This window comes from Corvus cornix, chromosome 20, assembly GCF_000738735.6.
Source record: "Corvus cornix cornix isolate S_Up_H32 chromosome 20, ASM73873v5, whole genome shotgun sequence".
Taxonomy (NCBI): Eukaryota; Metazoa; Chordata; class Aves; order Passeriformes; family Corvidae; genus Corvus; species Corvus cornix.
In genome coordinates this window covers 5758377-5784759 of record NC_046349.1, presented here as the reverse complement: position 1 = coordinate 5784759, position 26383 = coordinate 5758377, and the positions used below count along the sequence as shown (strand labels likewise).

Here is a 26383-nt window from a genome sequence, read left to right as displayed (position 1 = left end):
CACATGCACAAGTTCCACACCCCAACACAGCACGGAGTCAATCTGTCACTGTGAGCTGTCTCCTCTCTCTTTTTAGGGAGGTTTCTTCAGACTTTTGTGAGGAAGCCACTCAAGATGAAGTAATTTTGCCCCATGGAGATGGTGGTTGTGTGAACTGGGCAGACTGAGCAGCCCTTGGCTACAGCCATGGGAGACGCTGGTGGCCAGGCACTTGCAGGACACCGTGCAGTGCCCCCACCTCATTTCAGAGCCCGCACTCGGCACCCCTGCATGGGGTAGCATTTGCTACCAGCCTCCTTCCCCCAGAGCTAATTTGCAGCCTTGCTTTGCAGAGCAGCCACACACTCAGGCAGTGCTTGGGGACGGCTGGTGGCAGATGGTGTGTGTGTGGTGGCGAAGCAGTGCCGCGTCACAAGCTCTCTGAGACATTTGGCCGGGCTTCCTGACAGCCGCGTCCCACCACCCAGGAGTTCAGCTTCCTGGCAAAGCCACTCCACTTCTGAGGAGTGCTCCTGTCCCTGTCACTGGGCAGAGCTGACACCAAACACTTTCTCTTTGCTTCCTTGCAGGTGAGAGGCTCCTCGGTTGGTGGGGCTGCCTCCTGCCCAGGGCCAGAGAGATCTGCCACACAGCCGAACAGGGAACGATGGTCCCTGCCAGTCTGGAACACCCCCACCTGTTGCATCACATCCTAAACTGCACTCTGTGTTCCCTCTGGTGAGGAATATCTAATTCCCATGCTTTTGGATAAAACCCAGCACAAACAAACCATAAAATGGTAGATATGACAAATAACAATGGTCATGGGAATAGTGGCATCACTGCTGCTTCAGTGTTTCTTCTCATCTCTTCCTTTATTTAGATATATGTGCAGAGAAGAGCACAGAGGTCTGGCCATAGAAAGAGAAGTGGGCAGATAAAGAGGTATTGAAGGGATGTATTATGAAGGACAGTAACACCAGTCCTCTGACAACTAGCAGAGTGTAGCAGCATGGGCAGTCTGAGCTCACCTGCTCAGGAGCCCACACTGTGCTTTGTCTTGCTGCCTGCTGGTCACAAGCTCTGTGCAGCTGCACTGTGGACTTGTCATCACCGAGCTTCGGGGTGCAGTTCTCAGGACACTGTCCTGATCCCTTACAGTTATTGCCTGGGTTAATGCCATTAACCACAGGGCCATACGTGCCACAGGAGGTCCCTAGGCACTGTGACAGGGTTGTCACACCATGCACAGATCGAGGCTTGGCTGCCATCCTGCCCACCATGGGGGTTCCCCAGGCCCAAAGTGCAAAATGACAGCTTTGTCAGACAAATGTGGTGTGATAATGTTGTAAGAGGTCTTGATTGTGGCTCCTATGGTCACAGACGCGCTTCAGAAGAGCAAGGCTGCAGCCTCTCCTGCTCCCCTCCCTGCCTGCCTTTAGATGGCATTAACCATCAGCTAAAGCCCGTGCCTGGCAGTCCTGACAACTGACAGCTCTTTCACCAGCACTGCTGCACCCTGGGAAAAGGTTTTATCCGTCTTGCCTGCAGCTTTGGCTGCAGAAATGAACTCTCTGAGCACTCCCATTAGACTGCAGGAGAGGATCATCTGAGACCTGGGCCTGTTTGCAGCACAGGATCAGAAAAGCCAGAGAAGTAGATGGCAGGATTTGATTGAGTCCAGAATATGGTCGCCTGACAGGGGTGTAGATTTGCCTCTATTCTTACTCAAAGGTCATTAAATTAAGATTTCATGAGACCCCACACTGCTATAAATGTTGCTGAGCCCATTTCCCGCACTGGGCAGTGATTTATCTTGCAGCCTTGATAAAATGACTAAGCTAAAAATGTCACGCAGTGTCACTGAGCTGTAAGTAAGGTAGAAGGAACAGGAGATCGACACGATGGATTTTCCTACCACGGGAAGCATTAATAAATGGTTTCTTTCTGATGTTCTCATTAGTTCTCTCTCATTCATCCTCAGGACCTGCCAAGCACAAATGACACCACCATTCTGCACCAGAATAGAGAGCAGATGCCCCCATGCAACGTTTCTGCATCCAAAACCCCATTTCTATCTCACCCTGCTTAGTAGTTGATGTATTCAAGGGCAAGCAAGCAAGATATCAGAGTACCTGAAGAACCTTTTACTGTCACATCCAGCCTTGTCTCCTGAAATTTTTTATACTCTGTCTGGAATGGTTTGGAGGAGGCAAGTGGCAGCACCACAGTTCTCTGACACAACCCTTTCTCCCTCCTCATCCAGCAGTGCAGGGGGTCACTTACCAAAAAAGATTATGTCCTAGATTCATTTCCCTTCCTTTCTGTCTGTGAGAAGGTTGTAGACTCCTCTACTTTCTTTGAATCTAATCAAGAATATCTTTTTTTCCTTGAATCCTTACTCCCAGGAATGAATGCCAAAGAATTATTCCTGTTGCTTAGTTGTGACTGATCATGAATCACATTAAATTGCTTCTGTTCCTTTATTGGACATGCTGGCTGGATCCTGGTATGTGTTATTAAATTACTGCTCTGACAGAGAAGAAATAGCAACTGAGTGGCAAGTGAGTGCCATAGGAAAAAGGCAGATTGGGAACGTTGCAGGACCACAGTCTCTGTTTTCCCTGATAATCAGGAAAAAGTCATATGCAGGAGATTACTTCAAGAAGGAAGCAGAGCAGTGGGCTTCGAGAAATTTCCCCCAGGGTTTCTGAGCACCCCAAAATCACATGTGTGAGGGGTATGCTCAGAGCAGTGCCAGGGTATGCTGTGCATGTTATTCTGCTTGGGCTCTATCAGATGGATTGAGCAACAGAGCAACATGGAGAAGAGAAATACAGGAGCCTTAACACAACACTCCAACACTGCAGAAGGCTTCATACAAGGAGAGATATGGCTGGTCATCATAAAGATTGTTCAGAGGAGAAGAATTAGCCAAGAATTGGAGGTGAAGAGAGGTTAAACCTAGGCTGAGGGAGGCCCTGCAGGCATCAGGATGTTGGAAAGGTGTATGTTTCTAAACCACTTCTGTGTGGAAGGAGCACAAGCCATGCTTGAGCCATTTTCTGTTTTCTTCCTCTGAGTGAGCTGTTCACAACTTTCTCCTGGGTCAAATGCAGAATCACAACACTTCTGAATATTATAGCAAAGCAATTAAATGAAGGGAGAAACAGTGGGCGCAGAACAGTGCATGTGTGTATAGAAACTTGCATCATTGCAGCTTGCTGAGCAAAGCTGCTAAGCCACAAATAAGGAACAGGAAAAGAAAAGCAACTTGACATTGCACCTTTATGTGCACGTGCAGATCCCACGGTTACGCCAGCTTGACAAGATCAGAAAGATTTGCCTTCTGCTCTTCTGTATTGCTATTCTGAGGAGCTTATTAACACTGAAGTGTCAGCTTTCCCATCCCTCTTTGCTTCCCTGTTGTGGTAGCAGTGTTGCTGTACCCTTGTTTAAGGTAACAATAAATGAAGCAAGACCAGTTTTGGGATGTGGAAACTCTTCCTCAGATCCTTGTGTCCAGATTCCTCATTTCCTCGCACCATTACAGGTACAACACAAGCCCTAAATAAGGACACATAAGTGCTCATTCCAGACAGATCAATTAGTCTGTTAAATTATATCTTCTCTCCTGCACCACCAAGTTTGGCCCCTCTCTGTCTGCAGCTGATGGGTGCAGTTTGAATGCAGCTCTGGGACATCTAGTGGCTGGTAGCCCTTACAGTTCAGGGCTTACAACAGTTTAGTGGTGCTTCTTCCAAGAAATCTGTCAGAAAACTGATTTAAACCAAAAAGACACACTCTGCCTCTATTTCTGGGGCTACAATGACTTCATCCCTTGATATACTCATGTTTGCAAAATGTTTAGGTGTGCATTTGTGATGACTTTGTTGTTCCTTTGCATCTCTGTCTCACCCAGCCTGGGGAGACATGTTCAGCTATTCTCATTTCACTGTTTCTTTACCACAGTTGTTTCTTTATTAAGGGCTTTCCATGTTCCAAGCAGCTGGCATTAGCAGAGATAATTGGATAATGTTTTGGCAACCCAAGAGTAAATGTGTTAACACATTCCCATGTACTGCCCTGGCCTTTGGCTGATCTGTGAGTATTTGATAAATGAATCAGGCCTGAAATAAAGATGACTTGCAAAAACCAGGCAGATCTTTAATATTAACATGGAAGTGTCAGTTGGGATTTTCAAGAAAGCCTCAGTCTGCTATGGGGCCCAATCCTTATTCCCTCAGGACTGAACTTAGGCAGGAACCTAAAGGAGTCAAAGAAGCAGCAATAGGCTTAGAATGCTTTTATGAACCTGGATAGTCTCCAAGGAGCTGTAGTGACAGTTGATGGCTTTCTGGGGATTTGAGAAAAAATTTAGCTATGTCTTCTATTCAGTCTTCAATGCAGCCTCTACCTTTCCATCCCTGATGATACCTATTAACCCTGGACAAAGCAGAGAGTGTATCTCAGCCCTGGGGATTGCCAGGCTACCAGGAGAAAGGATACAGTGCTGAAAAGAGCTTTGTAACTGTGGCAATCTTTTCTGATTCATGTTTGTGTCTGCACTGCTCTGAAAAGGTGACTTGAGGCACAGCTGAAAGTGCAGCAAATTGCCCAGGGCAGACCCCCTGCTCTTTCCCTTGCTAAAGCCTTTGGGCAGCCAGTTGGGAATCTCCAGCAGTGAATCCAGGCTTGCAACATCGAACTAACTTTGTTATAAACTCCTGGGTGTCATATACTCCAGAGTACACTCTGTCACGGGTTAGGTATTGAGTCATTTACACAAATGTTAAGAGGAGGATCAATTTTCCCCTGATTCTTCTCCAGGAATCCTGCTGAGAAAACTCAGGGGGCCCAGCGTCAGCCTAGAGACTGTTTTCCTGCTCTATTCCTGGAAAGCAGGAGAAGAACACTCATGATGTCAAGGGGTTCATTAAAAAGTGCATGTCAAAAGTGACTCATTTGGAGAGTTTCTCCTGGAGTCAAGGGACAGTTTAAACAGCTTCTTTAAAAGCACAAATGAATCTGCAAAAAGCTGACTTGCACAGGAGACCAAATTCTGGCCATCTCAACTGCCCCCCATTGCTCACATCGAGGTCAGCAGGAAGGAACTTTTTGTTTACACTATTGTTGGCTTGTGCCTGGGATAAAAATATGGTCTGTGCTTGGAAATCATTGTGATTTCCAAATGCTTGTCACTGGGTAAGTCTCAAAGCTAAAGTGAATCTTGGTTTTGGATTCTCTTTTTTGTTTTGCCAGATCAGACTGTCTTACAGTTCAGCAGGGAAATGACATTTTGTTTTGTAAATACTCTCAGACAGAACTTGAGATTTCCCTTAAAGGCTTTAAGCTTTGTGAAAAAGTAGATCAAATCTAGTAACATATTGAATCTGGTTACTGAAATTTCAGGAAGAGCAGTGTGATGAAATGTCCTTACTTTGCCCTTGGGAGAAATGGTACCTTCATTATAACCAAACAGCTTTTTCATATGGAAATAGCAGGTGGCAGGAGTAGAAACAGACTTTCATTTTCAGAGAAACAGACGGAACAATTCCAGTAAAACTGGAATAGCAGAGCTAGGTTGAAATGGTTGGCAGTTTTATTCTGCAAAAATATTCTACTTTTGCCATGAGAAAAGGTGTCACTCCTTCCTCTCTGTGTTTTTCAGCCCCCTCAGTACAGCTCAAATACAAGTGTGTACAGTAACGACCAGAGTTTAAATATAATTTAGGAAGAAATCTAGTTCAGTTTGTTTGGGAAAACTCTCCAAATCTATCCCAGAGCTGCACACAAAATTCTGGGGAGAAAAAGCAATTAAGAGCACTGAATGTACAAAATAATCCTTAGAGCCAGTGTCAGACAAAACTGAACTCTCAGCTCTCAGGACTGTGATTTATTAATCCTTTTATCAGGCCTATGCCATTCTCTGAGTTATTTTCCAGCTCTGACTGCTGGAAAGCATTTCCTTGGAAGCTGTGGGCTGGTAAACTATTAACGGTCTAGTGGTAGGTGCTTATTAAGAAAAAGACACCTTGAACCACAAGCCAGAATAAAGAACAGATATCCAGCTGGAGTTGTGCTACTTCAGAACTCTCACCCTGGCTCGTCTGAGAAAAATCAAGTTTTTGAGAGTCAATTGAACGGGGAGGTGGATGAACAGTCATCTCTCCTCCTCTGCAATTGATTCATTGCACTCTGGAATTTGAGATTTGGGGCAGAAATGGAAGGAAGGAAATTGCTGTCCTATTTAGGAACAGATAAAACTCCACCCTGTGCTGTAAATTCTTTTTTAAAAGTCTGGGTTTTCACAGGATGAAGGTTAAATATTTAATGCATTTATACTAATTATAAAGAAACACTTTGGTGCTCCAGGCAGCTTGTATAGTTCTTTAAACTTCAGATTTTTAGCCCTTTGAATAGTTCCTGTTTAAAAGGAGAAAAGCAAACACCAAAAACTCATGCTGGACTTTGAAGTATGGCCTGAAACAGATACATATTGCTGTGAGAGAAGCTGCCTTTCCCTGGAGACATCCAGAGAAAACGTCATGCCAGGCTTCCCTATGCATTATACCAAAGAAGGAGCTCCACCATTCTGTGTATTAAGAAGAGTTTTCTCCCACATTTGCCATAAGGGGCCTGGACTTGTCCAAGTTCATCTCACCAAATCCCAAAGGGACTCATCCTTCTGCCAAGTGGAGGTTTCTTGTCTGGCTGCATCTGCCCATAAAGAATTCCAGCTGACCTACACACACTGAGGAGTGAAACATTATCAAAACTTTAGCAGACCTTACTGTCATTACCACAGGGAGGGTTATTTCTTCCATAGCTGCTTTTCTAGAAGAAATCCCACTTCAAAGGCACCTAGAAGATAGCTGGTTGTGAGGAAGCTGGAGCTCTGTGGGACCCAGGTAGCCAAGTCTTGGAACAGACACCGGCTTGGAAGTTCTGCACTGCAGACTGGTATTAAATACCAAGAGAGAAAAGAATGAGAAATCAGGAAATGGAATAATATTGGTATTTCCTAAAGATCAGAGTTTCCTATGAAAATGAACACATGCCATGCAATTTCAAAATATCAAGACATTTGCCTTTCTTTAGGGCTTGTCAGAAACAGATAATAAATAAAGTTCAGGGTTTGGGAAGTCACCTCTTCAAACCTCTCTTCACATGCTTTGAAACTGAATTTCCTTGGGGTCACTGAGTTGGCAGCTTTGAAGAGTTTGCTGTGTGTTCTTTGGCTTGAATTCTTCTTAGGCATTACCTGGCATCAGATGTACATGACAACCCTCCAGGTCTCAGCAGCTACAAAATTTACAGCAATATATTCCATTCCATTTCTGCTTGGGTTTTTTTGCACTGCCACTTTTTATGAGCAGAACATAAATTACCTGAGTTTAATTCATGACCCAGAGTTCAGTGCATTTCCCCAGAAATAGCATTCTCCGTTTGGGGCTCTACTGCCAAAATTGCATTCCTGGAGCTGAACTCCTATCCCATCCAAGACATTTGTTCCAACCATATTTCCCATCATACTATTTTATACTGTTTAGGTCGCTTATATTTTCATGCTCCCACAGTTACTTCTTGTAAGTTGCTTTGCAGTTATGCTCTTAACTGTGCTCTCTAAAGTCACCTTCAGACCTTTAAACACCTTCAAATTAAAACATTCGACTTTGGTTCAAATCACATTTAATAGAGAAGCTGCACTAAACCACTTGCATTCCTTGGACAGAAGGAAGAACTGAAAGATGCCCAAACAAAGTATTATTTAGTCTAGCATTTAGTTGGCAGGGACCATGAGGAAAACCTTTTAAATGTTGCTTCAATAAAGTCAATAATAGTTCTATCCTATGCAAGATGTTTATCCCTGAGCCCAGTTTAGTTGTAATTTTAGTTCTAACTAACCTAATTCTAGTTTTAACTTCATCACAGTAGTCTGTAATGTCACAAGCAGCTTATGCACAGAGAAAATACAAGACAGACAAGAAATACAGAATTTTTTCCCTTGGAGCTTTCTTTATTTCCTATTGCAGAAATATTAATGAAAACCAATACTGTTTTCCTCTTTTGTGTTCCTTGTTGCTTCCTTACAAGTCTCCTTCTTAGGGTCATCATGTGCAACTCAAAGTGCACCACAACCAGCACCGACAAATTATGGAATTCTTAATATATTGATGAGACTTCTGGTGGACATCCCAGCTGTCAGCCCCAGCAGCTCCAGCAGGACAGTTGTGACAGTTGCCATAAACCACTACACCAGTTCCATTTGGGATCCATCACCTAATCCATTATTTAGTTATCTGTGAGATCCAGCTCTAGAACAAATGAAACATCCAGGCTGTACACTCTCATACACAGAGCAGAGGATAGAGAAAATGAATACCAGAAGAATCAAGAAATAAAATATACTTAATAGGTGACGATTACATTTTGTGAGTGTCTTTCCTACAGCATGGAAGTGAAACACCCTGGTTTTTTATTCAGTCAGGCTGCAGGGAGACATCAACTGCAGGGACAGCGATCATGCAGTGCCATCAACTGTTTGCTTCTGGTACCCACAGCAGCTGAGCCCGACTGCTTTCAACACAAATGACAAAAAAAACTCACAAAAATTGAGCAGCTCCTCAGGATGGCATTTCTGAACAAAGGTTTATCAACCGCAATACAATATTTTAGTACAAATCTCAGGTTCATTTTTCCTGTGCCAGAAGCCGCACACCTTGAGGGCAGGTACGGGCTGCCGAGAGCAGAGACTGAAGCAGCTCGAGCTCTTGTGCCATCTGCTGGGAACAGCTTCTTTTGACATTGCTGCTCGCACGGGGAGCAGAGCCAGTCCTCCCTGTTTGGCAACTTACACCTTTGACAAAGAGCTTGTTCCACTTCTCTTAACTGCTATTGATGTTCAGTACTAACTTAGTGCAAGAGAAGCGTTTTGAAGACCGAAATCCCCTCTCTGTAGTGAAGCAGTTGCAAAAGACAGGAACGAATTGTCCTTGCAGCCCCAGCTGCCTGCAGAGAGGCTTCTTCGAGAGGTGAAGCCCGTAGTGTAGCCAGGGAAGGGCTCGGGTCTCACAGTCCTTGTAAAGAACCACTCCCCTAACCAGGGGGCTCCACCTCGGCCATGAGCTGTCTCCTTTTCCAAAGCAAATCCCGTGATTTCCTGTCTTTTGGATCTACTCTCTGTGAGGCAGTAGCTCAGTGTGAGCACTCTCTTAGTGCAGCTGTTCTGTGCTCCCCAGGGCAGTGACTGACCAGCTGCTAAAGCCAAATTCCATTTGTACCTCACACTTATTTACCTGAAATGTGGCTCTTTGGGAGAACACATAGCAGGACATTTTCTGCTGGAGAGCCAGGCAGGCTGGTCCCTCTGCTGTGCTTGTTTATTCATGGATCCAGCCTGTCCCTGAGGTAAAGGCTATTCTTGCACAGAGTTTTGGATCTCCTGTCTCAGATCCTTTGAGCTGATGTGCACTTCCTCCTCTGAAAGGTGACACTTGGAGCCACTCGCTGGTGTTACAACCTTTTTCAGAGCTGAGGTTTGGTGTTGGTTTCAGCCTTCACCCCTCTGTGCCTGGAGGAACTGCAGGGTGCCCTGCTTACCTCTTGCACCAGACCAGGCACACCAGGACTGAGAAGGCCCCAAGGTAGGAAGAGCTCAGGGAGGAATGACCTGTATCATTAACACAGTTCTGTCTCGGTGGCCTCTGGCCCAGCAGGGACCCAGCTGCAGGAGCTCTGTGAAAGCAGAGCGTGGTGTTTCACCTCTGTGACTACACAGTGTGGAATTGTCCTGCTGGGATATTGTGGTGGAGATTGCATGGTCCAAAAATACCAGCTGAGAAGGATTGCGAGCACTTCAGTGATGATGATGTGGACAAATTGGAGGAGCAGTATGAAGGGAGCTCAGCGCACCTCACTGGAAGTAAGAGGCATGAGCCGGGAGAAGGGTGAGGGAGGCACAGCAGGAATCTAAATGAACAGGTGTCAACAGCACACCTCTGCAAACTGAGTATGATACACAGATATGCAGGCAAGGAGTGTAAGGAGTGTCAAAACCAAGTAATTCTGCCATGAATCAGCACCCCCAAGGCCTCAGCAAGAGCACTGGGAATGGCCCAAATAGAAACTGAGAAGATACGGACTATGGAGAAGATAGGGGGAAAAAACAAGTTTTGCCTAGAAAAGAAAAAAGAGAGTGATGACAGCAACCGATGGAGCTGAATCAGTGTTTGCAGCTTAAGATAACTTATGGGTGCCAAGTAATTTTCCTTCTGACTTTCCAAAGTAATTAACCTTTGGACTGAGACTAAGCAGGAAATTAATGAAGTCCTTCCATCACCAAAAAGGAATCTGACAGTGACTTTGATGGGCCCGGGACTGTATCTGAAAGTAGAAGAGAAAATTGGACTCCGGGATGCTGTAATTGAACTAAGCCCCAATAATAACACTTTGACAAGTGCTGCTGCCATAAGTTTGAGATCTGGGTGCAGTGCAAGGGGTTGTGTGCCCTGTCACTTCTTATCCAAAAGGATTATATGGATTACAAAACTGAACTCTTTTACTTGGATTCCTTTTTGGAGGCCAAGCTAGACTTTCCCTCATGCCCCAAAAATGTTCTCTCTTGCCATTTCCCTAGAAAATGTAGTTTATTAGTTGCATAAAACTCATCTAGCCAATAAGGATCTTGATTTTTCAGTGAAAACATGCAATTTAAGTTGTAGGGAAGAGCTGCTACTAAAACAGCATTTCAAGATGATTTTGCAATTAAAAGCATTTGCGAAATTTTATTTCTGTGAGGGTGCACAGAATGCCCTCACTGCCTGTTTTCCACGGGTATGTCCCTTACACGTCCCTTTGGAATGGTCTGCTCAGGGAGGCGGTGGAGTCACGGTCCCTGGAGGTGTTTGAGATTGGGTGCAGCACTCAGTGCCATGCTCTGACTGGCATGGTGGTGTTCCCTCATAGGCTGGACTCCATGATTTTAGAGGTCTTTTCCGACCTCATCAATTCTCTGATTCTGTGACTCCTACCGCGAGGTCCAGCCAAAGAACAGCAGTGAGAAATGGCCAGAGAAAACCAGAAACTCTTTCTTTTGTTGCCGGAGAAGCTGCTGCACTTCCAGGCCGGAGCAGCCCCCTCCCCTGGACTCCCACCCCAGCGCTTCCTGCGGCACCACGGAGCTCCGAGGAGACAAAGAGCACTCAGCGCGGCGGCTGCCGAGGTGCGAGCGTGCCACGGGCCGTGTCTCGGGGGTTCTCCCCGCTCCGGGTGTGCACACAGGGCGGGCGGGCACCGACAGCCCCGGGCCCCGCTCAGCCCCGGGCCCCGCTCAGCCCCGGGGCCGGTCCGGCCCGGGCGGGCTGAGCCCCCGTCGCCATGGCGACCGTCCCGCTGGGGCGGCGCGCGGGGCGGTGGCGCCCCCTGGCGCCGGAAGGGGCGTGCCGCGCGGCGGAAGCGGGGCCGAGCGCCGCAGGGTGTGTGCGCGTGTCCGTGCGAGCGGCCGCCGCTCCCGTCGCCTCCGCCCGTGGGATCCGAGCGCGCCGCCAGGTGAGGGGCCGCGCCCGGCATCGGGGTGGGCATCGGCGTCGGGGATCGGGATCGTGACCCGCGGGGGAGTCCGCCCCGGCCTGCCCGCCGTCCGCCCGGCCCGCTGCGCTCCACCCCGCGCGGGGAGCCGCAGGCCGCGGCGGGCGCGCCGCGCGGGGGTCCCAGCGGGAGGGTCCCCGGTGCTGCCTCCGCGCTCCTGCGTTCCCCGGCCCGGCTAACGGTGTGACCCTCGCTCGGCGGCCGCTGGCGGGCCCGAGCGGGCGGTGCCGCCCCCTCCCCGAGTGCCCGGCGCTGCCCCGCCCCGGTGAGTCACTCGCTGCCCGGGGCGCGGCCGCGCTCACCTGGGCCCGCCCGGCGGGAAGGGCTGCCCGCCCGGGGCCGAGAGCGAGCCCCGCCACGCCGGGGCCGGCAGCCGGCACTGCCCGCAGCTCGCCCACGCCGCGGCAGGGTTGGGCCGGCCTCGGGCTTCCCGAAGCCGGGAGCGCCGTGCCCAGCCCGGGAGAGCGCAGCTGCCGTGTCCGTGTCGGTGGCTGTGAGCCGGCCCACGTAGGGCCGAAGGTGGTCGTGGCCGTGTATGAGCGCTTTAGAAGGGAATAAAATGCTTTTATTGTTACTCTCCAATTTTGATCATTCGTGTCCATTTGGGAATAGAGATGCGTTTAGGGAGCACTCCACAGGGAAAGAAGGTTGGTTCAAGCCAGTCCCAGCCTATAAAAAGGCTGGGCGGTAGCCCAGATCTAACGGCCATGGGTTTTGTTTGAGGTATGTATAACCAGGTATTAATTGGGATGATGAAATGGCAGTGGCACACAATCACTGTATTGGCATAAATGCATCTCACACAAAGATCACAATATAAATTGGTTGCTTTCAGATATATTTTTTTATTAATAGTTAAAATACCTTTTCCAGTGATAGGAAGACAAAAAAACCACATCATGCAGCACCATAAAAACTAAATTCCTATGGAAAAATATCAGAGACTTTGGGAATGTTTGTAATGTTTTGTATCTTCAGTGGCTGTAGGAATATTTGTGTTTTTACATGTTCGCTAATGAAGGACACCTCAGTCAAAATTTTTAATCCTTTTATATGAAAAAGATGAACTTACTTTTATTTTAGAACAATAATGAGATATAATCTGGTCTAGAAAAGAAAACAAGCACACAAGTGCCTTTTTCTCATATTAAAGGACTGCAAAAATATCCCGTGTATCATATTTTGTTTATTAAATTGGTACCAATAAAGTGATAGACTCCTTGCACAGATGGGCCTGGTGCAGTTTTCTCAACCTCATTATGTCAGTACCGCATGTTCTGATCTCTGCTATTTTGATGTTGAGTCTTTTTATTTTTTCCTGAGCAGGCCTGTGCCAGTATGCAGCTTTTTGTGATGCATGTGAATAAACTCGGATGAGGAGGAGTTCAGTAAATAATTATTTGGTTAATGAGGTAAAAGCTCCTACTCTGATCCGTGTGGTATCCTAATACCAGGCATTACAGTAGTGTGTCTGTTATATGGCCACACTTCTTGCCCCACCCTGTAATATAAATACTGTCAGTTTATTATTAACAAAAGTGATTTACCTGTGATACGAATACATTAATTTGGCATGAACTTTATGCCTGGGGGAAGATTTTTTGGGTTAACTCACTATTTCCACCTGGGTTCTAGCCAAAAACAGTTCTGCCAGTTGGAACAAAAAGGTGTTGCCATGTGGGTATGTTGTGCTGTGGAAGTGCCAGCACGTCTCCACCTGCAGCTGTCCTGAGCAAAGGGCCATAGGCAGGGAGCAGAGCTCTGCTTTTCAGCCTGGCATTAGGAAGAGCAAGGCTGCAGTCACTAAATTTAAGGTGTCCATACACCATCAGTGTTCCCACATGCTATTGGTAGTGGTCATAGGCATTTTGTAATTCTCTATGGAGACTGAAAAGCATTGAGTGTCATTTTATTCAATTTTAAGAAGCAACAAGTAATGATGGCAGCAGATGGCCAGAGCAGGGTGAGGCATGGCTTTATAGAATGTTAATTTTATCTCAACATTTGCATAGAGATTTGAGCTGAAGGCCAGGGTAGATGCAGAGGAGGCTAAAGTTATGTGCTGCACAAGGTCAGCAGGAATATCACAGCTGTGAAATCATTTTCCTTTTTCCCTCATTATGTTTGCAGGATATTTTACTGAACTTGCTATACCCAAGCTTCTGACAGGAAGATTTTACTGTTCAGATCTTACCAGAGCCATTCATTTTCTAATCGGTTATTTAACAATCCATGGTATAGCCTTTAAGGGAACCAACTAGAGAAACACAACTAATAAAATCCAATACCTAATACTGCAGTAAAGCAAGGAAGGTTGAAAGAGTTGCACTCCATTTCCTGTAAAAAATGTTTCAAGCGATGTCCAGTTGACAGGGAATGCCATCCCCATCATGCAGATACTTGTGTCAGCATGTGTGTACCTGAATGATGGAGAATGATTTTCTATTTATTTTAGAAATAATGTCTCCAAAGCTCTTACTCTGTAATTATAGAACTCTTAATTTGAAATACTACTCACCTCACCTGAATGTTTAATTTCGGAATGAATTGCCCATCCAGAAATCAAATAAGGTGTGTTCACATGTTGGTGGAATATTGAGCTGCAAATTCTGTACCAGTCTGCTGCTTCTCCTGCTAGAATTTGAGTGGACTTAGAGCTTGTGACTGGGAAGTATGATTGCCTCCCATTTCACCAAATCTGGTTTTGTATTCCTTTCTCACAGTGAAATTACACAGGTCTGTTAACCTGCAGCTCTACTCGACTCGTTAGGGACCAGTATGTCAAACCAATAACTACATTGCTTTCTCACCAGTTCTTTTCTAAAAAGTGGTAGTGTTTGTCTGATAGATTCTCATGCTTGCTGTAGAGAGAAAAACAGTGCACAAAAATCGATGACTTAATTAGCATCAGAAGAACAGGTCATCAAGAGCAGCAGACTTCAGACCAACGTAAGCTTATTAGTATTGTCCTGTCAGTTCGATATGTTATATAAGTCAGATTATTTTCAGTGTCAGTTTTCATTTGATTTCTACAGACTTTAAGCACAGTTAGTTCTGATCTGTTTTGGCTTTGTCCTAAAGAGCCCATTGGAATGGGAAACAATAAAGGCTACAGAGTAGATGGAGTAAGTGCTGAGGAGTAAGCTGTAGTTCTCAAAATCCTGCAATCATCTGAACAATGGTAGCTGCATGTTTTACCCCTCAGCTGTTAATGGGATGTAAACCTCCAGTTCTGTGTGTCCATCCACTCTTGAAAGATCCATGGGTGTACTGACTCCAGGTCCTGTTCCCAGGCTGGTCACACCGTCCCCTTCTACTGCATCTTCCACTGAAGGATGCAGGCAGCTACAAACTATTGAGTTTTACAGGTTCTGACCTTTACTTTTGATGCTTTGTGATACGTTTCAGTCTTGTCTACACAGGCGTAAAGCTTTTCTGGGGTGGGAGTAAGCACTTGTAACTTACAGTGCCTGCATACATGCTCTTCTGCATTTGTAAGAGGGATTGAAAGAGCTCTAGGCTGTATGGGAGATAGGGGGAAAAAATAGTAAAAAAATTACATTTTGACTGTGGGACTTCAGGTGATTAAAATTTCTGGCAGCTGGTGCTATTGGCTGTGACTGCTGGGCAGTGGTTGGCATCCCCTGTTGTGAGCAGTGTCCAGCCACTGCTTTTTTGGAGGGCTACTAAGTTGTATTGGACAGATTCTTAAGAAGACAGTGTCTTAAGAATTTGAAGTGTGTTAATGCATCTAATATCAGAATCTTCTGCTTAGAACAGGCAACTTTCAGGACTCCTCCATGGCTGTGATCTGCACGTCTCTACTCCTTTTTCCATCTTCCCTCTTTTCCCTTTGCCGCCATGGCATGGCTTTATTAGTGCTAGAATAGATCATTCCTGTCAGCCTCCTGTTCATCACCTCTGTGTGTTTTGCTCCTAGCTGCAGGTAACCTTTGGTAGATGGCTTCTGTGTGTGGCCTAGGTGTATTTTTAGCTCTAGGCTTTGCTTGTTTCAGACTGTGGCACACTGGTCCATTGTTAGAGTGTGGCTTTCATCTCCTCTCTGGGAGGGACCAGTTATAACTGATAGTTGCTTCTTTGCCTTTTCAAACATCACTCCTTTCCTTGTATCTTTTTTCCTTCTGGCAAACACTTCCCTCTTTGGAGCTCAAGCCAGCATAGCTCTGCAAAGCTCTCTCCAAGCTGCTAACAAGGTAAGCAATGGAGAATCAAATGAGGATTTTAAGTGTTCCTTTATGCAGCAGCATCCTGGAAAGGAAATTATGGTGACTTGCTGTCATTGGCAGATATTTTGGTGTGGGCAATTATTTTCTTACTGCATTTAAGTTCTTTTAAATCCATGTTTCTGAATAATACTTGTGTTTCATAGCAAGCCTACTAACAGTACAGATATTAGCATGAATTAACTAAACTCAAGCCCCTGTACACTGAATTCTTACGTCAAAACTAAGTGAAGTTCTCAGAAGCTGCATCTTTAGTGATGAGTTTGAGTTTCATATATGCATAAATGAGTTTCATGTGCATAAATTAGTTACATTGCTGAGGAAAGTTGCTTGATGAGAAGCAATATTCTAATCTTTGTGCTGGTATTTTACTTGTATAATTGATATGTTAAACTGGTTTCTGGATCTTTTTTATCCATTAGGTCTTTGTGCCCCCATGTTTTCCTTCATGAGCAGTTCCCTTTGTGATTTCCTTCATGTGTCCTTATATGAACCCATTGACTACTATGAACTGTCTTGCATCTAAATATAAATATGTCGGTGAGCTTGATAAAACAAGCTCTGCACCCTTTCAAAACTGAATTCTATATTGTTTGTAAATGGAACTCTGCACAGATGACTTGTCTACAGATTAGACCACTATTGGCAAAGTGCAGATCACAGATAAAACTTACCTTTCAATGGCAAAATGTAAACTCAGTTGGGGCTACTTGCCTCTGCACTTCAACAAGCAGGCTGCTTCCACATAACAATCACATTCCATTAGAAGAAGAGGAGAAGATAAGATGTTTGCAGTAGAAATACTTCTAGAAGCTCTGCAGACAATAAAGAAACTAAAAGTGCTCTGAAACTGTTTCGCTTCAATGTCCTGTTGTTTAAAGTTGGCTCTTGTAATGTAAAAAGCATTCTTCAGGTGTACTTTGCTCATGTTCAGATTTTAGTGAGTGGGTAGAGGAACACCACTCACAAATTACTTCCTGCCTTAAGCACATAGTCTGCAATTAGTGCTGAGTTAAGGGAATGGTTTACAAGGTTTGATAGACTCAGCAGGGAAAAGTGGGATGGGTTGTCTCAAGGGGAAATGCTCTGATGATTTCCTTGGACTTGTTTTGCATTGGTGTTATGATAGCCTTCAAAGTAGGGAGAAACCATGCACATCACAAATCCCGCTTAACCTTTTCCGTCATCAGGAGCTATCTGTTTGATAAGCCTGTGAAAACAAATGAAAATATCCCCAGGGTAAAAGCTTACTGGGGAAGAGAGCTGATGATTGAATGAATCATGCCTTACCACAAGTTGTCACACTGCTGCCCACAGTCACCCTGTCTTGTTGAGGGCTTTGATCTGAAGTCTGTGCGGCCCCTTTCAGTAGTTCCCAGAATCCACTGATTTAAACACAGTACTTGAAATGGAGCTGAAACAGCCCAACTTTACTTACCAGTCTGCAAAAGGTCCCTTTCCAGGAGGCTGGTTTTAGCATTCTGTGTCCTTACTTTGAGTGCCTTACGAGGATGGATGCATTAGGATCTACAAAGGATCAAATACAAGGAGGAGTGAGTGTGACTTGCAGATACAGAGCAGGTAGGTTTGGTTGCTGGGTTTGCTTCAGGAACTTTTGTGTGAAATGACAATGTTTGACTTGATATTCTGGGGGGTGTTTTGGTTTTTTTTTTTGCTAAAGTGGAATATCTTCACCTGGAGGGACAGAATGTGCTCATCAAAATAATTTTGTAGTTAGGACTCGTCCTTGGCAGTGTGAGCAGTGTATGAAACTGCTCATACACACAATGGGAATTTGGGTCTGCATCTCATTGTCCTGGTTGAGGATTTGGTACAGGGGACCGGTTTTCCTCTGTAATAGTGTGGTAGGTGATCCTTGGAGTAAAATACAAGCTGAGCAGTGTGTGCAAGATGTTCTCCATCAGAAGCCTGTCAGACTAGAATCTTGAAAGGTGAGAGCCAGGGAAAAGGCTGCAGCAATCACATTCAGTATGTTGGGTCGTTCTAATAGGACTGTAGGTGCTTCTGTAATGAACAGAAGTCTGTGAAATACAAATGTAAACTTACTGTTCTTGTTTGGGTTTTATTGTTCTTTTAGAAGTTGTTTTTAGGCTGTTAAGTCTCAGCCTGACAACTTATCTAGACAGTGAGAGCTCTGATTAGGATTTAGGAGTAGGAGAGGATAATTATTGCACAGTACTAATGAGAATAACAGCTGGATGTGTCCAAAAGTGAACCTGTGCACCTGGAGAAATTTTACAGATGAATTTGGGATGTCTGTAAGTTTGTGAGGTGTTAAGGTCCGTTTTGATAAAGGCAAAGAAACTAATTTACTTTCTCCTGTGAGCCTGGCCCTGGGTGGTACACTCATTCTCCCTGGCTTAAGCTCTTCAGTGACCTTGTGGCCATGTGAGTAGCTGTGTTTTCACAGCTTTGGTTGCTAAACTGCATTATTAGAAATGATAAATGAGTTGTTTCCATATAAGCAACTTGTTTTTGTAGTAGTGACCATCAAGTGGGCCATGTCCCATTCAGATTTTATGAATGTCAATCTTATTTAAAAGGTCTTGAAAACCTGAGACTGCAGCCACCCTAGCTGTGTAGAATTGTCCATTATGTGTGTGTTGATGCATATGTAAAAAAAAACTCCACATTATTTTCTGGCAGAACAGTATAAATGTACTTTCCATAGTTGCCAACAACTACAGCTTTCCTGGGTATGGTTTATGTAACCCACAGAAACATCTCCGTTTACTTGCCAAAATTTTCAGGGTCAGGAGGGGCTGTCCAGTGCTTCAGTGCTCCTAAGTAGTTGCTGTTGTATTGCAGTGGAGGGAAACAAACAGCAACAAACAAACCAACCTGAAAAAACAACCAACCTGGTGGTTTCTTGGTTAGTATTGTCCCAGTTGAGCTGTGGCTGGTATAGGAAAGAGGACAGATTCATGCAGGGCTGTGCTTAATGCCAGTATGACTTTTGCTGCATTTTGAAGAATGATGCTTTCATATCTTCAGGATTGTCATTAGTCATTTACACATGGAAATGATACATACTTGGCAAAAGGTCAAATACATTTTTGGAAAGAAACCCTTTGTATTACTTTATTACAGTTGATAGATTTCCCTCTTATTAATGACTGTAAGATCTGCTTCACCCTTCAGCATGAACTTCCCCAGTGCAGACAGTCGAGACATTTTTCTCTATTTTTATTCCTTGCTAATTGCAGGACAGCCATGGATAAAAGTGAGTTGGTACAGAAAGCCAAACTGGCTGAGCAAGCCGAGCGTTACGATGACATGGCTGCTGCTATGAAGGCTGTCACTGAGCAGGGACATGAACTGTCCAATGAAGAAAGGAATCTCCTCTCCGTGGCCTACAAGAACGTGGTCGGTGCCCGTCGCTCCTCCTGGCGCGTGATTTCCAGCATCGAACAGAAAACAGAGAGAAATGAGAAGAAACAGCAGATGGGAAAAGAATATCGTGAGAAAATTGAGGCTGAATTGCAGGATATCTGCAATGATGTTCTGGTAATAATCCAACAGCAAAAATAACAGTAGTTAGTACTGCAGCATTCTTCAGAGAGGCTTAAGGAATTTTAGTAGTGCTGTAGACACTGCAGCACCTTAGCAGGGGAATAATTTTGCATAGCTACATACTTGGGTCCAATTCTAGCTCCTAAGTCATTTAGCTTGCTTCTTAAGAAATTTGTTATAAAAGAGTATACTTTTTAGCAGAAAAAAGCAAACAAGGCCATGTTGAAAACCCCTGGCTGCTGGCTGGAGAGGGTTCACCATGAAAACAAATTTAGATCTGGGGCACCAGCATGAGTCCTGCTAAAAGGCCTGCTGTTTAAATTCTTTCATTAATGAATGCTGACATCCTGAGTCTTTTTTATTACTTTTGTTTAATGGAGAAGGTGTGTAGCTCTTCTCCCAGACTGATTTTGCTTTTTCTTTCACTCAGACAAGATGCCTTTTATTGTTGTTTTGTTTGCTTAAGATCAGTCTGGAGCAGATGCTGTCAGTGCAGTCAATCTTTGCATCTCTTTCTGAGTGCACACGTACTGCCTGTACCACTGTCAAACTGTTCAGCTGACGCTGGAGATAGAATCAGTTCCTTGTGGACAATTTCACAGCTCTGCATAGAATTCAAATTTGTGGCAGCAAAAGTGACCAGAGGTGCTAATTTCCATCTGATGCTTTTCATTAGTTGGCCGTGGATGTGGGTTTGCATCAGCAAGCTTAAGCCCTGGTAGCCTTTAGATCCTGCAGGAGGGAATTGTGGGTCGTCTCAACACAGCAAGTTTTCAGCTCTCCGTAGATTAGGCTACAAGTAGTTTCTCTTTTTTTTTTTCCCAGAGTTTAGACAGCAGTAGGCAAAGTGATTAACACATGACTCTACGTAAGTCATGACAGAAGTCATTGTTACTGTTTGAACAGTTCATGCTCACCATTGTAACAAAGGGTCTGTTTCAGACATTATGACTCAGGAAACGTAACTTTGTTTTAAATCCTTCTCAGGAACTCCTGGATAAATACCTTATTGTCAATGCCACGCAGCCAGAAAGCAAGGTCTTCTATTTGAAAATGAAAGGTGATTACTACAGATACCTCTCAGAGGTGGCGTCTGGGGACAATAAGCAGAGTAAGTAGAAATGAAGTCTCTCATTCTGCAGACCAAGCACAATCAAGTGTAAAAAACACTTGCGTTCTTTTCCCCAGCATAAGTATTTATTTCTTACTAATGCTCTGTGGTTATGAAGATAGGTGCAGTGCAAGTCACTTTTGGAGAAAGACTTCACTGAAATTAATAGAAGTGATTGACAGATAGATGTTCATCAATGCAGTCAAACTCTACTTGCAGCCCCTGACCACAGTGGCTAATTTTCAAGCATATGTGGCAGAGTAAAATCATTTTCCTGGAGAACGTAGGTTTCTTTCTCATGGAAAATGCTTTGTTCCTTTCTTTCTCATGGAAAATGCTTTGTTTCTTTGATGTCATGTTTAAACTATGAATTTAGCTCAAGTCTTCACTGTTTGCAAACTCTCTGCATGCAAATATGGGATATTGGGTTCCTGGATTTTAAAGTAGTTAGTTCTCAAATGGGAAAGCAGTGCTGAACTGTGCCTGAATTCCTGTGAGTATCTGACCAGCACGGATCTTATTGTTACTCATTAGCCAGGAAGGGACTGTTGGCTTTGCCCTGAAACCCCAACCTGAAATACAAAGTTCATGACCTAACTGCAGGAGTTCAGTTATCTTTTACTCCCCATATGGTTTTGTCTGAATTTATTATTGATAACTATGACTTCTTCAGCTGGGCTGGAAATGAATGTTTAAAACCAGAACACTTTGACTTAAGTAGAGTTTGGGTCCATTCAGATTGGTTCGAATTTGTTGAAAAAATTTACTTTAAGTCTCTTTTAAAAAATCTATTTCAGCATTAGTTCAGCAAGTGGAAGGCAGGCTTTTGCATGTAAAAACATTGAAGTAAGTGTCTGTGTATAGGTAATTGTATGAATTTCTGGTGGAACGGTAGTCTAGGCTGAGAATATAATTGCTTCCCCCATGTAGAGATGTACTGTGTATTTATGTGGTTGTAATTGCTTCTTGCAGCAACAGTAGCAAATTCCCAGCAAGCCTATCAGGAGGCATTTGAAATTAGCAAGAAAGAGATGCAGCCAACACACCCCATTCGACTCGGTTTGGCTCTAAATTTCTCTGTCTTCTACTATGAGATCCTAAATTCTCCTGAAAAAGCCTGTAATCTGGCAAAGACGGTAAGCAGACTCTTCATATCACCAATTTTTGTGGAGGCTGAGGAGGTAATTACATGGTTACAGTAGCACTTTGTAGATGATTATGCTTTTTCATATCAAATTCCTTAAAAATGCTGTCATTGAACTGTTGTCATTGTAGTATATTTTCAGGTAAGTTGGTTTGCTGGACTAGATTAGTTTTGGGTAAGGCTGATTTGCTACTGCAGCTGTTCCAGTGACAGGGAAGACAAATTGCCTCTTTTTAATGTCCACCTAAATCTCTTAGAATGTGTTTGTGTCAAAATTGAAAACACTTGAATTAATTAAGCAGTTCTAAAGTGAAATATTTATTTAAATAGGAGCACTTAGCCAGTACATGAATGTTGGTGTTGTCTGTGTGCCCATCTTTGTAGCTCTAAATGTCCTTGTTATCCATATGCATGTGTACCCCTCTCTCCAGAGACCAAAAAGAGCTTTTGTGATGGGTTGTGGCAAACAAATAGCCAGTCATTTTTTCCTTAGCCTTCTCCCTAAAATAGGATTAGTCTTCTAAATGGAGCTTTTTGTGTCTGTGAAAATTGTCCGATAGTAACTTGAATAACATGGCATTAGGTGAATCTTTGTGTTCTTAATAGGCACTTCAGTAAGACTTTGTAACAAGAAGTGATGTTTTGCTGTAAAATGCTGTTGCTGTTCTTGCTTTTTTTAGTTAAAATGCTTACATCTGTTTGAAACCTGAATGAAGAAATAGCACTTATGGCTCTCAGACTCACAGTATTGATTTTCATGTGTAACGGATGGGAAGAATGGCTTTGTTAATCTCTAGTGGAACATACCTGACTTCCTCTGCTGTTGTGAAAAGAAATTGAAAACCTTCCTCCCTACTGTTGAAAAATCTTGTGTTCCATTTTCTTGTCTACTCACTCATGTACAGTATGTCTCTCCTAGTAATGGTACCTTTGTCTTTCACTGTTTATTTAGACCAATGAGACCTTCGTTTTTAATGAAAGTCTCTTTTTTTAAGTGTTGTTCTTAAACCTGACTTCAAGCTATGTGAACCGTTTTTCAGCATGACACAGAGAATGCTCTTGCCTTTTCAATATTTGGTATTACCATGATTAGTAAAGTTTTTCTGGGCTTTAATCTGAACACCCCTGAAGACTTCTGTTTTCCCCTGGCTGTCTAGGATCTGGTGCTCACTTCGGTTTGCATTTCTTCTTGTGGTGGAAAAGAAAAATACTGGAAGATTTTTTAACTGAATTTGTATAGTAATGTGGCAAATTTGTAAGCTCTGTATAAGCAGAAGTGACTCCAGAAAGCAGAGTGTGAAAGGGCTGTGTTTATGTTTTTAGGCATTTGATGAAGCAATAGCAGAGCTGGACACGCTGAATGAAGAGTCTTACAAAGACAGCACCCTGATCATGCAGCTGCTTAGGGACAACCTCACTGTGAGTACCATGGGGCAAACCACTGCACTCTAGGCTGCTGCACTGTGTGAAGTGGGACTCAGCATCTGAAAGCTGATGCAGTTCTGTGCAATTAAGAGCTTTTTCTCAGGCGTTAACTGCATGTGTTAACTTCGATGCTTTTTGTAACCAGACCAGTTAGACTTGCTTGTTCAAACTAGGAATCACTTGTTAATTGCTGTAACAAACTCAGATTCTTTTTGTTAACAGAGTGGAGTTTGTTCTCAACAGTTTTATGTGGAACTTCTCAGCTTGTGCTGGCTTCTTGCTTGTCTTTTATTCATGCTCTAGATTATTATTCCTTAGCTTTGCTATTAAGTTCAGTTCTGCATTGCTCTTAGCTGAGAAAGTTGCACAGCTACTACTAATTACGCTGTCTTCCCTTTCCTGACAATTGTAATTAACTGTGCTTCCAGCATAAACACGTGTTTGTATTTCCTTACAGCTATGGACGTCGGAAAACCAGGGAGATGAAGGGGATGCTGGGGAGGGAGAGAACTAATGGCTGTCACGCTTCACTATATGTTCAATGTCACCCTGTATCCTACACATAATCCCTTTGTGCGACAAGCAAAAAGAATAGTACATCGACTTTCACAACCTCAACGTAGCAAAAACTGTCTGTGGGGTAAAACCGGTTGGTTGGTGTTTTGTGTACCTAGAGCGGAGGTCGGTTATTCCAATGGCATTCCGAACTTTCCTATTCTGAACATTTACAGTTCCGATTACCGTGTTTATATTTTTAACTGAACACTGTGATAATAATAATAATGGGTTTTGTGATTGCAATTGACTTTACAAAACTCTTATTGGTAGAAAAGTAGACATCAATTATGTAACTCTGGCGAGCTTAATTTGGCACCAAAATAGTCGAAGTACAATTCTGTTGTAAAGTTGTACAGAAAGTTATAGAGATTCTATTGTGACACTGGGGCATGGAAGGAAAACAATCCAATGTATGGCATTCCAGTTAGGGACACTGCTATGAGGTAGTTGAACAGGCACACTCTGTAGACATTTGTAACCGAGTCTGAGGCACCGCTTTCAGTCAAAAGCTCACTTTGTCAATCCTGTCTTTCTGGGGATGGGGTTTGTTTTGGGGAGGAGGGAAACGGGGGAGTTAGCAGCTTGATTTCCAAACTCTTTACACTGGCAGATAACTGGGATTTGACTTCTCAAAGTGCTTTCATGCTCATACCACATGCATGACTAAGCCCCTTCCCACAGCAATAACTTTTACCTAGTTACAACTTAGATATTCTTCAGTAGTGAAAACTCTTGGTTTGCTGCCATGGACTTGCAATAGGAGAAGATTCAATTTTTTGAATGGCCTTATTATTTGGATGATACCATGAAGTGATCTGCCACTTTTGCATTACTTTACTCTTAGGTGAATCAAAATCTCCATGGTATTCCCATTCTCAATTTATCCTGAAAACTTCTAAAGTAATCACTGAGCCGTCTTTTAAGTTCACTTTATAGAAATTTTTCTCCCACTGGACTCTGTTCATCCTTGACCCTCTCACCTGTTTAAACTCCATTAAAGCAATTTTGGACTCCCACATGCACATCATCTTTTCCACGGTTCCTGGTGGTGTCAGGATGGTGGTGAATGAGGCCTGCACCTCGCACCAAGGACAGGTTTCTTCCTCGGGTGTTTGAGAGCTGCCAGTGCTGTTGCATTCTTCAGCTCATGTCTGCCGTTCTTTGGTGGTACCAGGAAACCAGCTCAAGTACTGGCTCAAATATTCAGGATTTCCTATCTTGTACTGGAATGCAGACCTACACATCTGTAACGCTTGTAACTTGTAATATTTGAGCTCCAAACGTCCTCACCTTGTCATGTTTCAAACATGTCCCATTACACAAAACCTAGTAAGAGTTGCGTGAATAATGCAGTGGAAAAGATTAGGAATAGTCACCTATCAGTCCCGTGGTATCATCCCCTGCCTTCACATTCCACTTAGGTATAGGATCCATCTGTTTGTCCATCTGTCTGCTGAAAAGAATTTCATGCACTGATTTTAAAACTCCCCTCTACTAGCTGAACAAATTGTGCAGTTAATACTTGGCGCTTGATAAATGCAGTAGTGAATGTGGAACCGAGCCTGTCTGTATATCTGGTAGCTCTTTTCGCTTTGTTTTTACTGACCAGTATTCTGCCTAAAGTTTGCTTCTGTGACGGTTATATTGCCTAGCACACACGTGGTTGTGAGAATAGTATAGCAAAAAGAAATACCTGGTTATTGATGTACTAGATTTGTGTATGTCTTTTAAACAGTTCTAGTTTCACCTTACACAAAATAATCAGGAAAGTGTAAAAGAATTCAAAAGTGAATAATAAAAAAAAATTTTATCATTTGGTCGTGTCTGTTGTCTTTGCTGTAGTAGTGGCAAAACCTGTGGTAGTAAAATCACCACTTACATTCAGTTCTCAGTTTGTGGATCGTGTGAGTTGATTCATGGTTTACAAATACTGAGTTACTCATTCCTTTACCAAGAGACTTCCCCACACACCCTCCCAGATTTGTAGGAGAAAACACTGTTTCTCTTCTTTTTTGTTGAGGGCATACTTGTAATATATTGTCATTGCAGAGCTCAAGTGCAACTCTGAATAACCATTTAACTTGTCATGAGTCATCGCACATTGTAGGGTTGAACACACTGTAAATGAGAGAAGTCTGTTGGTTACATTTAGAGATTTTTCTTGGGAATCTTTTAAATACCCACTGTGAACACAGGGCTGGCCTCACCTCTGCACACGCAGCTCTGCTTGTCTCAGACTGTGCTGTGCTAGAGCCACACCAAGAGTGCAAAATAAGTGGAGGCGTCTTCCTGGACTTAAGAGCGCTTGAAGGGATGGATGGCAGCAGCCAGGCGGCAGATGCTGGGCAGCCTAAAAGCTTGAAGGAGCTTGGTCCTGCTCCCAGAGCTTCCTGCTCCTGCAGTAGGACAACACAGAAGTGTGCACGGTGGAAAATGTCACTTGGCTGCTCTTGATTGACCACTATGAAGGCATTAGGCCAAATCTAACCAGCTGTTGCTTGACCACTGCTCTGCCCTGTGCCATAGCTTTACATGGTGGTCCCTCCATGTCTGTAATTATTGCTACGTTGTCATTTTCTTCAGCCTTTATGGACATACCCAAATGTATGCACATATCAAGCATCTTAAATTATTTGTAGTGTGCACTAACTCCCAGTCTGAGTCAAGCCAATGACATTGTCAGCTCTTGAGAAGAAAAATCCCTATGTCTGCTAGCTGCTCATGTTCAGAGACCATCTCCTGTCCTAGTCCTCTCACACAACATCTCTCATCCTTACTGTCTGTTTTGGGGAAATTGTG

The 26383-nt window shown here is 43.9% G+C and overlaps 1 protein-coding gene across 2 annotated transcripts; it reads left to right on the top strand.

Moving 5' to 3' along the window:
• Positions 1-11419: 11419 nt before the first annotated feature.
• Positions 11420-25399, top strand: YWHAB (tyrosine 3-monooxygenase/tryptophan 5-monooxygenase activation protein beta). 2 transcript variants are annotated; one of them, XM_039563466.1, is made up of 6 exons: positions 11420-11529; positions 19040-19340; positions 20334-20457; positions 21430-21593; positions 22925-23020; positions 23484-25399. In XM_039563466.1, the coding sequence occupies exons 2-6, from the start codon at positions 19047-19049 to the stop codon at positions 23538-23540; spliced, it is 735 nt and encodes a 244-aa protein (XP_039419400.1). In that variant the 5' UTR covers positions 11420-11529; positions 19040-19046; the 3' UTR covers positions 23541-25399. The 2 variants fall into 2 exon arrangements, with proteins under 2 accessions (XP_039419400.1, XP_019140002.1); XM_019284457.3 differs by lacking the exon at positions 11420-11529 and adding an exon at positions 15344-15782.
• Positions 25400-26383: the final 984 nt, after the last annotated feature.